This window comes from Melozone crissalis, unplaced genomic scaffold (genome assembly GCF_028551555.1).
Source record: "Melozone crissalis strain CALT ecotype California unplaced genomic scaffold, PUWL_Pcris_2 ptg000061l_1, whole genome shotgun sequence".
Taxonomy (NCBI): Eukaryota; Metazoa; Chordata; class Aves; order Passeriformes; family Passerellidae; genus Melozone; species Melozone crissalis.
This window is the reverse complement of record NW_026535839.1, coordinates 1,311,380-1,328,475: the sequence shown is the minus strand read 5'-3', so window position 1 is coordinate 1,328,475 and position 17,096 is coordinate 1,311,380. Positions and strand designations below refer to the sequence as shown.

The window sequence follows — 17,096 nt, the reverse complement described above, 5'->3', positions numbered from 1 at the left end:
TCTGTCCCCTGTCCCTCTGTCCCTCGATCTCTCTGTCCCTCTGTCCCCTGGTCCCTCAGTCCCTCAGTCCCTCTCTGCCCCGGTCCCTCTGTCCCCGTGTCCCTCGGCCCCTCCGCCTCCGGCGCGGCCGCTCCGGGGCCAGCGCAGAGCCCGCCCCGTGTCAGGCTCGGCAGCAGCGCAGCTCCCGCGGCTCCGGGCACGATTGCTGCTCTGCTGCTGCTCTGCTGCCTCTCTGCTGTTGCTGTGCTGCTGCTCTGCTGCCTCTCTGCTGCTGTTCTCCTGCTCTGCTGCTGCTCTGCTGCTGCCGCTGGCAGCGGCCCCGCCGGGCAGTGCCGGAGCGCGGAGCAGCCCCGCGCGGGTGCGGTGGCCCCGCTGCCCGGGGCGGTGCCGGATCAGCCCCGTGCGGTGGCTCCGCTGCCCCGGGCAGTGCCGGATCAGCCCCGTGCGGTGGCCCCGCTGCCCCGGGCGGTGCCGGATCAGCCCCGTGCGGTGGCCCCGCTGCCCCGGGCAGTGTCCGGGCCGGGCGGGCTCTCCGTGCCGGGCTGCGGATCGCCGGGACCATGAATTCCCCTGCTCGCACTGCCCGCGGCTCTGCAGCCGCTTCGCGAGTCCAGAGATGACTTTGAGCTGACTCGCCGAGGGACGCGACCCCAGCTTGCTATGGAGGATGAATTTTAAGATGAATATCTACTTTGGCGATACATCCAATACATCAGTACCGGGATATTTCAAAGGCTCTGCACTAAATTATGGCAATTTTTCTGCAAACAACTCCAACGAGACAGGAAGCGACCTGGATTCACCTGCCCTGGCCACCAGCAGGGCGATCATTGTGGGGCTGATCCTCGGTGCCTTTATTCTCTTTGCTATCATAGGTAATATCCTGGTCATTCTCTCAGTGGCTTGCAACAGACATTTAAGAATCCCCACGAACTATTTCATCGTTAACCTGGCCATAGCAGACCTGCTGCTGAGTTTCACTGTCCTGCCGTTCTCTGCCACGCTGGAAGTGCTGGGCTACTGGGTTTTGGGGAGGATATTCTGTGACATCTGGGCAGCAGTGGATGTGCTGTGCTGCACAGCCTCTATTCTGAGCCTGTGTGCCATTTCCATCGACAGATACATCGGGGTGCGGTACTCCCTGCAGTACCCCACGCTGGTCACCAGGAGAAGGGCGATTCTGGCTCTCCTGGCCGTCTGGGTCCTGTCCATGGTGATTTCCATCGGGCCCCTGCTGGGCTGGAAGGAGCCGGCCCCGCAGGACGACAGGGAGTGCCGCATCACCGAGGAGCCCTTCTATGCCCTCTTCTCCTCCCTGGGCTCCTTTTACATCCCCTTAATCGTCATCCTCGTCATGTACTGCCGGGTCTACATCGTGGCCAAGAGGACTACGAGGAACCTGGAAGCTGGGGTGATGAAGGAGATGTCCAACTCCAAGGAGCTGACCCTACGGATTCACTACAAGCACGTCCACGAGGACGCCTTGAACAACACCAAGTCCAAGGGCCACAACCCCAGGAACTCCTTAGCTTTCAAACTTCTAAAGTTCTCCAGAGAAAAGAAGGCGGCCAAGACGTTGGGAATCGTGGTTGGCATGTTTATCCTGTGCTGGCTCCCCTTCTTCATTGTCCTGCCCCTGGGTGAGTTGGGGATGCGAGGGCAGGGGTTGGGGTGGGTTGGCTGGATCCCACAGAAATATCTTGGCAAGGAATCAGAGGGATGAGGAGGAGATTCTGTTGGGAGAGCTGCGGTGAGCAGATGAAAGGAAGGGCATGAAAGGAAGGGAACTCCCGGTGTGAAAGAGTCAGGCTGGAACTTTGGGGAGTGTGCACACAGCTGCTCACCCGCAGTCCTCAGGGCCTGTGTCACTCCAGGGGACAATCTCTCCAGGATTCATATCCTAAATCCCCCTTTGTGTTGCTCATTTGAATTGAATTAGATGTCAGAAACATTACCAAAATGCTTTACTCCAAATCCTAGGTGAGACCAGAGAGCTGCAGCCCTGCAATGTTGGGGTTCAGGTCAGGTTTGCCCCAGGTTTGGGATATAACACAGTTGGATTTTGGCATTTTAAGGTTCCCTCACTGGAAATGAACGCAGTTAATTGTGAGGGGCAAAACTCCCCTGAGCTTTGGGAAGCTGAAAAGTTCTAGTTGTGAGTTCAAACATTACTGATCAAATCCCAAAAGCAAAGGAGATCCCTCAGATCCCAAGGAAGGTGCTCGTTGGGGTCACCAGTTCTCATTTTGGACACTGCCATGGGAGCTTTTGGCAGCCACTTTGTTCACTTTCAGCTTTAAAATACTGTTCAAGCATTGGCATAGCCTTAACACATTGCTCAGCGTGCCCAAAGCTGTGAAATGTTCTTGTGTTGTTTTTAATATTAGCACAACCTCTGAAGGGGAGTATCTCAAGATATTCAATTACTGAGCTCTCAGAAATATCTGTCCAAAATTCATTTCTCTGAGACAATCTGGCAGCCTAATTATGGAAAGAGGTGGATAGAGGAAGGAGAGAAAAAGCCTTTATTAATGTTCTGTATTTGTGTTTACTTAGTTACCCAACCAAAACATTTCTGATTGAGTAGTAAGCGAATATTTATAGAGGTTGTTGTAGAAAACTAAAGAGAGTTCAGCAGCCTGGTCCTAGTGGAGTATTATAAAACTATAATCTCTGTGTATTATTAAGAATCTTTACAGCTTCAGCCACTGCAGTAAAGTGGCTTGTCATCTCTACCTTCTTATACTGAATTTTAAAATCTTTATGACTCAAAACTTGCATAAAGGTCATGTTAAGGATGTGAAAAATTCCAGACAGAAGGAAAACCGTGAGTAAAGTTCTCTTTGGCTACTGAAGTTTAAGTCCTTGCGCTGGCTCTTAGAGTTTATAACATAAAACAAGCAAAAATACCCAGCTGTGGATAGAAGTGTATTTCACCATATGAGATTAGTAGCAGTAGGTCACGATCCCCTGATAAAGCAGATGCCCTCCTTGATTTTGAGTTATTGAAGGAAAAAAAAGCAGCTGTGAGCACAGCAGCTCGTGTGGGTGGGTGGCAGGAGCCAGGACTGACCCCCTCACCCAGCCCAGCAAAATCACAGACACAGGCCAGGGGCAAAGGGAGCCCCCAAGCAGCTCCCAGTTACTGACACTCAATAACTCAGCTGTCAGCTTCCCCTTTGAGGAGTGACTTCAGATCTCCTGGGCTCCATGGGAGGTTTAGTGAGAGGCTGTTAAACCACCTGAGGGAGAATTGATTGCTTGCCAGGACACGATTTTATCTATCGCCTGTGTAACTGTGCCAAGGCAGCAGTGGGGGACAGGCTGGAGCCTCCAGCACAGCACCAGGGCTGGCTCAGGGGCTGGGGACAAACCCAGTGCTGGGGACAAACCCAAAGTTGGGGACAAAGCCAGAGCTGGGGGACAAATCCAATGATGGGGACAAAGCCAGTGCTGGGGGACAAACCAGAGCTGAGGAGCCCAGCCCAGGGCTGTGACCCCAACACCCCCGTGAGGGGCCATTGGCACCCCAGAGCCAATGGGAATCCTGTTTTCCTGTCAGAAACCCTCTGTCAGGAAAAGGAGGACAGAGAGAATCCACATCACCCCACCCAGGACCCAAATGCATTCCACAGTGGTGTTTTCCCTTGGTTTTGCTGCCTAGGAATACACTGGGTTTATCCCTTGTCCCTGGTTTTTCTTTTTAAATTTATGATGCAGCACTGTCCAACCCCTGTATTTTTATCTCTATGTATCAGCGCAGAGCCAATTGAGGATGTCAGGCATGATTCAAGCATGGCTCACTAGGACAGGTGGGAAAAGTCAGTTCCTGACATGCACAGTGCAGCTGCTCTCAACTGCAGCACAGGGGAAAGAATTCCTAAGTGAGCTGTGAGCTGCACTCCTCATAGCAGGAATCTCTTGCTTTGTGTCTTGAAGACAAAATTCAGTGAAATGTTATTAAAAACCCTTTAGAGAGCACCCAGTGGTATGAAATCAATTCCTGGGATAGGCCAAGTGCAGAATCCAAAAGGTGCTGATGTTTTCCAAGCTCTCCCCTGGTCCCTGGGCTGTCCAGCTGCTCTTCCTGCCAGGACAGGCTTCTCCCTCAGCTTCTCCTTCTCACAGCTCCTGTTTGCCCCAGTGACCCAAATCACAGCCTCACGTCTGCATCCTGGCTGTTTCTGTCCCTGTTCCCCCCAGTAACTCCATGGCTCTGCAGGAGGGTGTTGGCAAAGCAGCTCTGATTTCTGTGGATCCAAGCACAGAACATCTGCCAAGCTGGTAAATGTTATTTCTGCAGCACCACAGCCCCAGGTCTGAACAAATCTGCTTAGATCTAGCAGAGTTTCCTTGGCATTCTTAGCAATTCCCTGAGTTTCCCAGGCAAAATTATTCTTCTTCCAGTCTGGCATTTCAATTTATTCCACAGCTCCCAGTTTGATATTCCAGCCCAGAGTGACTCCATCAGGTGGCAGCTGTGCCTGGGAGCAGCTGTGGTGCTGAAAGCAGGCAGATTGCTTGAGAAAATGAAAAGAAATTATATCAATGCTTCCAGAGCGTTTTTCAAGCAAAAATCCCAAGGAAATCTCTGAATCCAGTGTGGATTGGAATTGCAGCCTTGCCAGCACAGGCACTGAGCAGCATTGAATTCTCAGCACTGAGTTACCCCAGTCAGGTCTGGGACACTGAGCTGTGCTGCCTTCAGCACCTGGGCATGCACAACTGGGGTCAGAGAGAACTGTGGTGGAAATTTGGGCTATTGCTGTATTGGATATTCTTTCCAGACACCAATGGAGCTGCAGAACATCCTGGCTGCACATTTATAAAAGCCCCCTGCCTGTGCAAACAGTCACCCTGCCACTCAAAATTGTTTGTGATTCACCATAAAAAATAAACTAAATACATTTGTGTCTTTGAGACAACTTCTTGGGCCATAAATTCAGTGACTCAGCTTCAAGGAGTAAATATCTTGGTTTTTTAAAATAAATGTTTCTTTTCATCCCTTTCATACAAATTCCTCCTTAGGCAGCAGGACTACATTAAATATTCATTGCTGATAAATGATGAGTAAAAGAGATTCTTTTTATTTAAAGGCTAGAGCCCTGCAGAACTAAGGTAACACTCATTAAAACTCCCTCCTTTAAACAATGGAGGGACCAATTTTATGTCAATACCTTTGTTTAAAATATGAATACCAAATGATGGATTGTATAAGGAGAGGTTTAGTGTCACTCCTGTAAATTGAGATATCAGAGCAGACTTCCCAGTCCTCTCCCAGACATTCCCAGAGGGAAAAATCACCAGGCAAGTAACCAGGGCAATTCCCCAGGCCCCTGCACCATCCCAGGGGAGACCAGAGCAGGATCCACTGCCCGGTTCAGAGCCTGCTCCCACAGATCCTGCAAAGGAAAATAAAACTTTGGAACTGAACTGACATAGGAGAGGTCCCAAGAGCCCCAGGATGAAGATACACCTGGTGGGACTGAGTGTGGATCAGGCTTTTGGAATCTCTCTGCAAATAATAAAAAATAACATAAAATGTTCTGCACATTGAAGGTCAGCCAACACGAAATTATTCCTAAAATAAAATGCTGTTTAAGTACAGAATGTAGATTTATGTTATGTCAGGCCAACCTCCGAAATACCAAATGAGGCCCCTTGGTTTCTATGGGAAACCCTCCCAGGCTTTAGGTCTGGTGCTGGCAGTGCCACTGGGCTCTGTCTCTGCTGGGCTTTAAGCCTGGCTTATCCTCACCTTATTTACCTCCTGTGCAGGGCAAACGAGGCCTGGTTTAGGCCTGGCTTTAGGCCTGGCTTATCCTCACCTTATTTACCTCCTGTGCAGGGCAAACGAGGCCTGGTTTAGGCCTGGCTTTAGGCCTGGCTTATCCTCACCTTATTTACCTCCTGTGCAGGGCAAATGAGGCCTGGTTTAGGCCTGGCTTTAGGCCTGGCTTATCCTCACCTCCTTTGCCTCCTCTGCAGGGCAAATGAGGCCTGGCTTTAGGCCTGGCTTTTTAGGCCTGGCTTATCCTCACTTCGTTTGCCTCCTCTGCCCCTCCCTGAGCAGTCCAGCTCTCTCCAATTGATGACCTCGAGTTAATAGTTACAAAATTCAGATAAATTAACGAGATGTGGCAATCTGGCAGGTCAGTCCTGGTGCAAAGTTCAGGAACTGGACAATCAAACATCTGAGGGCATTCACTGAGCAGCACAGAGTGTTTTGGCACGTGGGGAGCAGCAGATCACTTTGGGATGATTTCTTTTCCTATGGAAACAGCCTCCCTTAAGCCCTGGTTTAAGCCTTGGCTTTGCAAAGGGGATCAGTTACCAGTCACTCACAGATGTCTGGGGTTTAGGACTAAGTTGTTATCAAAGGAGGGGAAACTGCACAAATTCCTGGGTAATTCCTCTGCAGGCTTTGGATTTGTTTGTCAGAGGAACAAAGGGAAATCCTACAGTGGTCAGTGTAGGATTTATTTCACAGAAATAAATAAACAGAGCAATGCAGAAAAAACCCAGAGAAATCACCCAGGACTGTGCTGACTCTTCAGCCCCAGGGATGGCAGCAGCTCCCGGGCCAGGAGGGCAGAGAGATCCAAGGGAAAAAAAGTCAGGACTGATGCAGTGAGGAAATCAAAGCAGGAGGGAAGGGAGTCTCAGAGGAAATGTTGTTTTTAAGAGGGCAGTTGGATGTGAGGGGTTTGCAAACACTTGAGGAGCTGCTCAGGCGGGAGGAGCAGCACTGAGGAAAGGGACACAAATCCAGGTGTTCCTAAAGCACCTGAGGCCAGAGCTCAGGGTGTCAGGGTGACCCAGGACCAAAGAGCCAGGAGGTTTCCACATCTTTGCTAAAACAATCCTGCATGACCCACTGCAAGGCTTGGAGCTGTTTTATTGAGGTTCCAGGTGAGCCCCAGGAGCTGGAAAGCAAGAACCACCCATCTCTGAGGGGCCAGAGACAAAACCTGTGCTGGAATTCATCCAGCACCTCTGTCACAGTGCTCAGCTCCATGCTGGAGCCATGGCAGGACAGATTGGCTCAGCTGTCAGGCAGAACCAGGAAGAGAGAAAACACCACAGCATGTTCAGTCATTGCAGATATTTAAGTACAATACATGAAATGTCAACAGACCCAGATTAGCTTTTCTAGACTCCCTCAATCAGCTAATCCCTTGCAAAACAAGGATAATCTTGGCTCCTGAGCTGTCTGGTCAGGAGCTGCTGGAGTCTGTAACTCTTTTGGGCTAACTAACAACAACAATAATGCAGTGTTTGTGTCCCTGTGCACTGCCAGCTTTAGAGACTGAGCAAGATTCTGACCAAAACCGATCTTGGTTTATCCCATTTGTCTGAGGGCAGCACAGTTTAAAGAGAGGTGAGTTCTCTCAGTGGTGTAAGTCACAAAGCTGGGCTGGGCTGAGAGGTGCTGCCCAGGGCAGCAATTCTGTGTTTAAACCCAAGGCACTGCTCCTTCAGAAATCAAATGTAGCTGCTGTGCCCTGCATCTGCTTGTAATGCAGGGAGGTGGAGCAGCTCTGGGGCTCAGGAAAACATCTCATGCCTATCTGTACTCCTTGAAGCCCTGGTTTTATTTTGGCCACTCCAGATAAGTTTCTATTTTCGGAGCCTTTCAAAAGCTCTCAAATTTGAGTCATTGTGAATGAAGTTCATGCTGTTCTCACTGCAATGATTTGCTCATCTGAAGTATGAAGCATCTGTTACAGGTTGCCAGTCCCAGGACATAAATTCCTCACAACCAGGACACTCTGGAGCTCTCAGCAACCTGGGATGGTGGAAGGTGTCCCTGACCATGGCAGGGGGTGGGACTGGATGAGCTTTAAGGACCCTTTAAACCAAATCATTCCATGATTCCAGGATGTTCAGGAGGTACCTATCACTACCCTGAGAATGATAGCTACCAGACTTGGAGTCCCATCAGATTTGTATGCTACCCATTGTTATTTATATTTAATCCAGTTTCCCTTTCATTTTCCTTATTGAATTTGATTCTGCTTATTTTGGATGCTCTCTGTGTTTCTCAGGATCATTTTTCCCTGTTTTCCAGCTGTTTTCCCTGTTATCCTAATCATCTTCTCCAGCAGCCTCCCAGCTTGACCAACCCTTAGTTTTATAACCATCCTCTCCACTTCATCATCTACTGTTTGTAAACATCTACTGTTGGGGTTTTTTCCTATATTAAATAAGTCCAGGGGAATGTAAACAAACACTGGATGCTGGAAGGGAAGGAATCAGGAGCTTTAGAAATCCAATTAGCTCTAAAACCTTGGCACACTGACTTGGCTGAGCCCGTGGTGTGAAGGGCTGCAGGAAGCTTAAACAAAAGGCAACCACATCCTTTCAGCACATTCTAAACCCACAACAGCTCTCTCAGGGCAGATTACTGCTCCTGCAGGGAGGAATGTGCTGCGTGTGCACACAGGGGAGGTAGCTCAGCCTCCAGCAGCTCCCAGGGGCTGTGGCTCCTGCAGGAACCTGGGGGAACACGGAGGTTCCCAGCCTGGAAAGTTTCCTGCTGGTTTCACAGCACAGACCTGATCAATCCCTTTTCCCTGGGAAAGCTCCACCATAAAGCAGATTCCTTGCACAGCAAGGCTCATTTCCGCACATTTCTGGGGGACAGATGGAGATGGGGGTTGATGTTGAAGAAGTTTGCTGCGTTCCCTGTCTCAGGACTCAGCTGTCACCATTTGGTATTTTTCAACCCTTTCCCTCACCAGAGCAGTTTCTAAAACCTTGGAATTTTCTCTTGAAGAGCTCAGATGTAACTCCAGTCAGAATGGCTCCAATCTGAACCAAAATGGAATCTCTGCAAGAAGATTGGCCCTTGGGTTGCCTTCCAAGGGAACCTTTACCAATCACTAATTACAGATTCTCCCTTTCTATTTTATGGTGTGCAAACAAGAAGGTTTGGAAACACTTCATTTCCAACCTGTTATCAGTAGTGAGAAGCAGTTTCACGTCTTGTGGCTCTTTAATCTTCAGACAATGACAAAGGCATGCAGGATCCCCAGTTCCCAGCTGGAATATCCAGTGGCACACAGCAAAGCCCTTACATGACTCTGTTGCACCATTGCATTGCAATAAATCCAGAGGTTGAATTTGTTCCAGGAAACTGGAAAGGAGCTCAACACACTCCCCCCTAGGTGTGTTTTCATCTCAGCAAAACTGGATTTAGAAGATTTTGAAATGCAATTCCTTTGTAAGGCACAGAAAACAGGACCTGACAGCCCCAAATTCATCCCTAGTGACTTGTCCTTAAATCCAGGGAATCCACAGTACTCCTTCCCAGTTATTATCTAATCTAAGTATCAAATTCTGAGCAGAGCTGATCATTCTATGAGTAATTTATTACACTTAATTGATATCAAACTCACAATGCATTAAAAATGAATGTTTAATTAAAACCTCCTTCAGTGACGAGTCTTCCTTAATTAAGAGTGCAACAATTCAGCCATTCCAGAAGATTTTGCTGCTGCCCACCCTGATATTTTAAGGACTTTTCCAGGTCCACTAAAGTCCTTATGAGCCTTTTCAAAGGGTTTCAAGGACTTCCCTGACTCCAGTGGACTCTGAATTTCAATGTCTCAGTGGTGCTCTGCCTCCATATTCTGCAGAAATGTGAGCAGAATTAATATGGCAAATTGTTTCCCACAGTGTTCCCTAATTTCATTGAGGAGACTTGACTGACTTTCTCTGTTATAAAACATTCATTATAAAGAACCAGTCAGAGCCTAAATTAAATAAGTTCTTTCTAAATAAAATACTTCTTAATTCCTTTTTATGATACTGGCTCAGTGTATCTCCAAGCCCAACAGCTCCATCCAGCCTGGGGACTGTGGGCAAAAAACTGATCCCTCCAAACTGATCTGGCTGATTTTCTGAAATATTTTCTGTTTTCCACTTGTGCTTTGCAAAATCTTGTTGGTGTCAGTGGTGCAGTGGGAGGGAGATTGTGGTGCTGTGATTAATGAATCACAGGGTTAGTGCCAGGAAATAAAAGTGAGCAGAAAATACACAGAGTGAGGTTGTTAAACACCAGGAGAGCAATCACTTGGAGCAGGGAAATCCCTCTGGCCACCCCACAGGGAATAAATCACTGAGGAGACAGCCACAGGCAAATTTTCCAGCCATTTTAAAGAGCAATTTAATTCAGCACAGGGCAGTATTTAATCTCCTTATCAGGCTGCAGTGGGGACATGATTGGAGATTAGAGCAGGAAATATCAGCCTGGTGTTCAGGTGTGTCCAGCAGGCTTTGCTTTAGCATTTTATCAAGGCATCAAAACTGCCCACACTTGTTTGCTCCTGATAGGTTAATGCAGCTAAATAAAAGGTATTGTAGTTAACTAACATAAATAAACAAAATTTAAGATCAGCATTTAACTACAATAATAGACAGGATTTGAAACTGAGAAATGCAGGAATAAGTTCTTGTGTGATAGAGATGAAAGAAGCACAGCTCATTTATCTGCATTGGTTCCCAGTTCTCATCTCTAGACTTTCACCCATTTGATCTGGCCTGTAAAATTCCTTATTTATTGATTTATTTTATTTATAACATTTTCTCTGTCCACATTTAATCTGACTAAAAATATTTCAATTTGGTAGAGGAATGTCTTACAGATTTTCAGCTGTTAGAGTATCAGACAAAGACAGACCTTTCAATCCACCTCTGTGGATTCTGTGGAGGAAAAACAGAGACTCCTGAGCCACTTCATAAGGTTTGCTGGACTTTAGGAGCTAAAAATTATTTCTATTTTAAAGCAATTCCAGAAAACAATTTAAGAAATTTATCAGTGTGAGCTCCAAAAAGTTCCTTGTACATTATGATGCTTTGTAGCTATTTTGTAAAGCCACAGAGCTTCTCTTTTCCATAAACTGAAGGGAAATATCAGCAATTATCACTTACAAAATAAACCCTGCAAAGGTTTTGCAGCTGAACTTGGGAAGATTCAGCAGCATCCTCCTCATCCTGGCTGCAGTTATAAACTTAGATCAGCTTTTCCCAAAGCTTTATAAGAATGCAATGGCTCATTCCATGCAATCCCAGGAATTGTCACTGAATCTTTCACCTGATACATTCAGGGCACACAGTTTTGGGAGCTGCAGTGATTTGGTGCATGCTGGAAACTTTTCAAATGCATTTCATGGTTTCTCTGCAGTTTGACACGTTGTGCTCTGTAATTCCTGCAGCATCCATCAGGATGGAGCAGGACCTGCAGGATCTGCAGGATCTGCAGCAGCTGCACAGAAAAGGCTCTGCCAAACCCTACAGATCACTGCCAGCAGCTCAGCCCTGAGGGACAGGGGCTCACCCTGCAGGATCCTGTAAAACCCTGAGTCCTGAGGAAATCCCTTTAAACTCTCCATTTAACCCTGAGTTCCTCAGCTCCAGGGCAGAGCCAGCCCTGGCACCATTCCCAAACCCTGCCAGGATAAAATCCGGGATCTGGCTGTAAGGACCCCCTGTGCAGGGATTGCAGCCCAGCCCTGGCACCATTCCCAAACTCTGCCAGGGTAAAATCTGGGATTCTGGAGACACAGGACCCTCTGTGCAGGGAGTGCAGCCCAGCCCCGGCACCATTCCCAAGCTGTACCAGGGTAAAATCTGGGATCTGTCTGTAAGGACCCTCCGTGCAGGGAGTGCAGCCCAGCCCCGGCACCATTCCCAAGCTGTACCAGGATGAAATCTGGGATCTGGCTGCACAGGACCCTCCGTGCAGGGCAGAGCCAGCCCTGGCACCATTCCCAAGCTGTACCAGGATGAAATCTGGGATCTGTCTGTAAGGACCCTCCGTGCAGGGCAGAGCCAGCCCTGGCACCATTCCCAAGCTGTACCAGGATGAAATCTGGGATCTGTCTGTAAGGACCCTCCGTGCAGGGCAGAGCCAGCCCTGGCACCATTCCCAAGCTGTACCAGGATGAAATCTGGGATCTGTCTGTAAGGACCCTCCGTGCAGGGCAGAGCCAGCCCTGGCACCATTCCCAAGCTGTACCAGGATGAAATCTGGGATCTGGCTGTAAGGACCCTCCGTGCAGGGCAGAGCCAGCCCTGGCACCATTCCCAAGCTGTACCAGGGTAAAATCTGGGATCTGGCTGTAAGGACCCTCCGTGCAGGGCAGAGCCAGCCCTGGCCCCACACACGCTGTGCTGGCTGTGCTGGCACCGCAGAGCTGTTACCCAGCAGCAGAGGAAGTGCTCTTGCATAGTTCTGAGGCCCCAGGCACGACCTCTGCGAGGCTGTGAGATGGGAACAGTGCCCAGAATCACATCCCTCCCCTTCTGACAGCCACCACTGACTCAGCTGCTTTCACAGCCCAGCTAATCCGAAACCACTCCGGAGGAAAGGGTTCCTTCCCAGCCAGGCTGGGCTGTCAGCTTCCGTTTGAAAGGCTCTGCAAACCCAGCCCCAGCTCCTGACAGAGCAATTCTCTCCTGGATCCCCACTCCTTGGTCACTTGGGGCAGACACAGAGGTGTTTTCCCAGAGGGATAACAGATCCAGCTCTGTTTGCCATAAAACCCTCTTCCATTCTTTTCTCCAGCCCCATTTGCTAAATTTAGCTGATCAATCACCACTGAAAGTACAGGAAGTGGATTCCCCAGTGTGAGCTTTTCATTTGGGCAGCCTCGACAGGGAAATTGTTTGGTTGTGAAGGGAAGGGGAAGTGTTCACAGAATGGCCTCTTGGTTTGGGTTACACCACTTTTATGAATGTCTGAGATGTGGGAAGTTCCCCAATTAGCTTCAGGTTTCGGGAGGTTTGAACTCTCACAGTAATCTGGATAAATGGAGAGGTGTTCAGGAGCTGCCAGAGGATGTATTAGAAGTTTTAAGGTGATTTTGGAAATGCTCTTTGATGGGCCTGGGAACACTTTTGTTTTAAAATGACCTTTGAAAGCTCTTTGAAGAAGGCACAGTTTTATTCCTTGTGTGCCTCACGCAATAGCCGGGGTAAGGGAGATTTGGTCTGTCCCTGGGATCAGGAGATGTTCCTGCAGCAGGTGTGGGCCTATAAACAGGACTACTTCTTATTTTTTACCCTTTATCAATGATGTCCTCTTTTAGTTTTCAGATGGGAAACATTTCCTTATCAGCTTTAAAAATAACATTTCAGTACCAGAAGACCAACACTGAAAGCAACGTGCATAAGAGAGTTTTAAAGCCCAGATTGTAACAATGATCTGATGAACGTGTTCCCTTCCTAAAGGCAGACCAACCCCTTATCTCACATATTCTCTGCTTCTTTCCCCTGCACAGGATCCCTGTTTTCGGCTCTGAAGCCCCCTGAAACGATCTTCAAGGTGATTTTCTGGCTTGGCTACTTCAACAGCTGCTTGAACCCCATCATCTACCCCTGCTCCAGCAAGGAGTTCAAGAGGGCCTTCATCCAGATCCTGAGGTGCCGGTGCCACCGGCGCAAGCAGCTGGGCTGGTGGCCCTACAGCTACCGCACGTGGAAGCGCTGCTCGCTGGAGCACGGGGCGCGCAGGGACTCGCTGGAGGACAGCGGCAGCTTCCTGAGCGGCAGCCAGAGAACGTTGTCCTCGGCGTCGCCCAGCCCCGGCTACGTGAGCAGGATCAGCCAGCCGCAGCTGGAGCTGTGCGCGCTGCCCCAGTGCGGGAACTGCAGCTCGCTGCTCGGCCCGGCCCGCGGCGGCCACCGGGGCCACTGCCAGTTCTTCACCTTCCAGCTGCTGCCCGAGCGCAACGGGCACGGCCCCGGCCCCGGGCAGGAGCCCCCGGGCACGCCCTGAGCGGGCACTGCCCGCGGGCAACCGGCGGCAACGGGCGCTCCAGGCACTGCCCTGCCCACGCCTGGACCCTGCTGTTCTCAGGGGAGGGACAGGGGGACAGGACGGACAGGGGGACAGCAGTGCCCAGCAGCAGGGACTGCCCAGATCCCCGGCAATTCCCAGAGAAACTACTGAGGGCAGGGAGGGTGCAATGCCCAGGGAAGGGCACAAGGGACTCCTCAGGTGGCCTGGGGGAGCTGAAGAGCCAGAGAGAGCTGTGTGGAGAGAGGGTGAAATGGGGTGGGGAGGGATGGGTGGATGGATGATGGATGGATGGATGGATGGATGGATGGATGATGGATGGATGATGGATGGATGGATGGATGGATGGATGGATGGATGATGGATGGATGGATGATGGATGGATGATGGATGGATGGATGGATGGATGGATGGATGGATGGATGGATGATGGATGGATGGATGGATGATGGATGATGGATGGATGATGGATGGATGGATGATGGATGGATGGATGGATGGATGGATGGATGGATGATGGATGGATGATGGATGGATGGATGGGTGGATGGATGGATGGATGGATGGATGGATGATGGATGGATGGATGATGGATGGATGGATGGATGGATGGATGGATGATGGATGGATGGATGGATGGATGGATGATGGATGGATCCATGGATGGATGGATGGATGGATGATGGATGGATGATGGATGGATGGATGGATGGATGGATGGATGGATGATGGATGGATGGATGGATGGATGGATGGATGGATGGAGCAATTAGGAATGCACTGAGTTCATTCCTCTCCAGGTTGTCCTTGGCTGTGCCCATAATTCCCAATTGTTCCATACATTGCTGTACACTTGCACTTTACAGATGGAAAACAGTGATTAAAGTCATTTCTCAACAATTGAAACACTTGTTCCTGTTACTGTAGGGATGGAATTCAGCCACCATCCCTCATCAGGATTCTCACTACAAAATAAAACATTCACAGCCACTAAATTTGCCATTGTGGCTTCCCTCATCACCAAGACACATAACTCTTCCATCAGGAATTAGTTACAGGAGTTCCTTCACCAGGATCTCTTTGACAGTTTGAAAATTGGGGGAAAACTCCACATGGATCTTAAGGAGGGACTACAAAGATTACAGAGGACAAAGTCTGCTATGCCCCCTTAAAATATGAAACTTTAGCAAGGCCACCTGACTTGTCCAGAGGAGATCTATTCTGAATACTGGAATCTTTCACAACCTCCACCAGGCAAAGCCAGCCCAAATGAGGCTGTACAAATCACCCTTTTCCTTATGTTAGTCCTTCTTTTGATGCAATGTTTTCCTTTAAAGGAAAAACTATTTGGGCCAGGGCACAATCATAAGGCCTTGTGGGACAAGCCCATTTTTTATTACAGCCAAACTGGGTTTGCCAAGCAGAGCATGCAGTGGCACATGGTGGCATCATTTTATGCTCATTCACAGACCGTCTGATGAACCCACTCTGTGGGCAAACAGATTTGCCTCTCTAAATTAATTGCTGCCATTTAACACCCAAGGTGTTCATAAAACACTGAATTTCCCAGGTTAAGCTGCTGAGGAGGGGCTGCTCCAGAGCCACTCAGTGCAGAGGCACAGCTGGAATGGCTCAGGAGCTTTGTCACAGCCCAGCTGCACAGAAATTAAACCCATTAGACTTCAGTGCACTCAGCTCTCAATGCGCTGCTCAGTTGTGAGAAGAGTTTTGCTAAAATCAATCCAGCTGAATGAGGCTGGAGCTGGAGAGCATCCTGCATCCTTGGCTCTTTGGAAATGCAGCTTCCCATTATCTTTACAAATGTGATGGAGAGAGGAGAGAGAGGACATTGGTATTACAAAGTACAGTTCCAGTCTGGAAAATGTCAGAGTAGCAACTTTGAATTCAGCAGCTGAGCTCTGTGCTCTCAGCTTGTGTGCTTGACTTTCACCTCAGACAAACGAGCAGAAAAATGCCCAGCACAGGAGATAATCCCAGCAGTTATGGGATGGAATTGTGGGTGTGCTCACATGCAGTGTCCTCATCCCACACACACTGAGCAGCTCATCCCCAGGGAATACAGGGATTCTGGCTGGATTCACTCCACAGGGGTTGCTCAGCTTCTCCCAGCTCCTCCCTGGCTCCGCATCCCAGAGGGCAGGAACGGAGCCCACAGACAGCTCTGCACCTGGGGAGGCAGAGAGAAACACTCAGAGTGGGGACACACACCACCCTGGGTCCATGAAATGTTTGCACCCACCGTGGTTTTTGGGGAATGCAAGGCTGCAGTTCCACCACCAGATCTAACAACCCCAGGACAACAGGTTTGTCTGCCTGGTGTGAATTAAACTGAGGGGGTAAACCAGGTTTACCTGCTTGGGTGTGAATTAAACTGAGGAGATAAACCAGGTTTGTCTGCCTGGGTTTGAATTAAAGTGAGGGGATAAACCAGGTTTGTCTGATTTGGATTGGAACTAAACTGAGGGGATAAACCAGGCTTGTCTGCTTGGGTTTTAATTAATCTGAGGGGATAAACCCAGTGTCCCAGGGGAGAAAACAGGGCTGTGATGCCATTTGATGTCACTGTGACAGGGACAGCTCCCCCTGCACCCCTCTGCTCTCCTGCCTGGGTTAAAGCAGAAAATTACATTGCATTTTTACTCAGATCTGATCTATGAGGTGGCTTTTTCCCAGAATAGCCAAAATTCCAGTGCCACAAAAGTGGAAGGAGACAGGGAAAGGAAATCTGGGGCTGTTAGTGGGAATTTCTTACAACAGAACACATTGGCTTGAGCTGTGAAGAACATGCTCCCTGTCTAGCAATTCCCATAGTCTTTATGGCACTCCAGCCAAGAAACAGAGAAAAAGAGAATGGATATTCCAAATTAATAAGAATACATCACTGTTCCTCCAACAAGTCAGCCTAAAAAGCAGATGTAGTAAAACTTTAATTTATAGTTGTGATTAAATAGCCTTTAATTGCCTATTTCACAATTTCCTTTCAAAATGTTCTTTGGGAAGCACAACCATTTGATTCCACTGAGACTTGTGTGCAAATGTTTAATTCTGGTGAAGAACCTGAACTTTCTGTGACCTCCAGAAAATGGAAATTATTTTTCCTTTCCTTGATTTGATTTGTCCAGCTTTGGTTTCTTCACTGTGAAGATCAAAAAAAGCTGTCCAGAGGAGTGAATGTAACACGTGGCCGGGAGCCTGGGGCGGTTGTGCAATGTTTGTCCCTCTCCGGAGGGGCTCAGGGTCCAGCCCAGCCCTGCCGGACCCGGGGAGCTCC

At 49.0% G+C, this 17,096-nt stretch overlaps 1 protein-coding gene across 1 annotated transcript; it reads left to right on the top strand.

Annotated features, from left to right (window-relative positions):
* The first annotated feature begins 628 nt into the window (after positions 1-628).
* Positions 629-13,783, top strand: ADRA1B (adrenoceptor alpha 1B). Its single transcript, XM_054288241.1, has 2 exons — positions 629-1,640; positions 13,287-13,783. Exons 1-2 carry the CDS (start codon positions 668-670, stop codon positions 13,781-13,783), a joined length of 1,470 nt encoding a protein of 489 aa, XP_054144216.1. The 5' UTR covers positions 629-667.
* Positions 13,784-17,096: the final 3,313 nt, after the last annotated feature.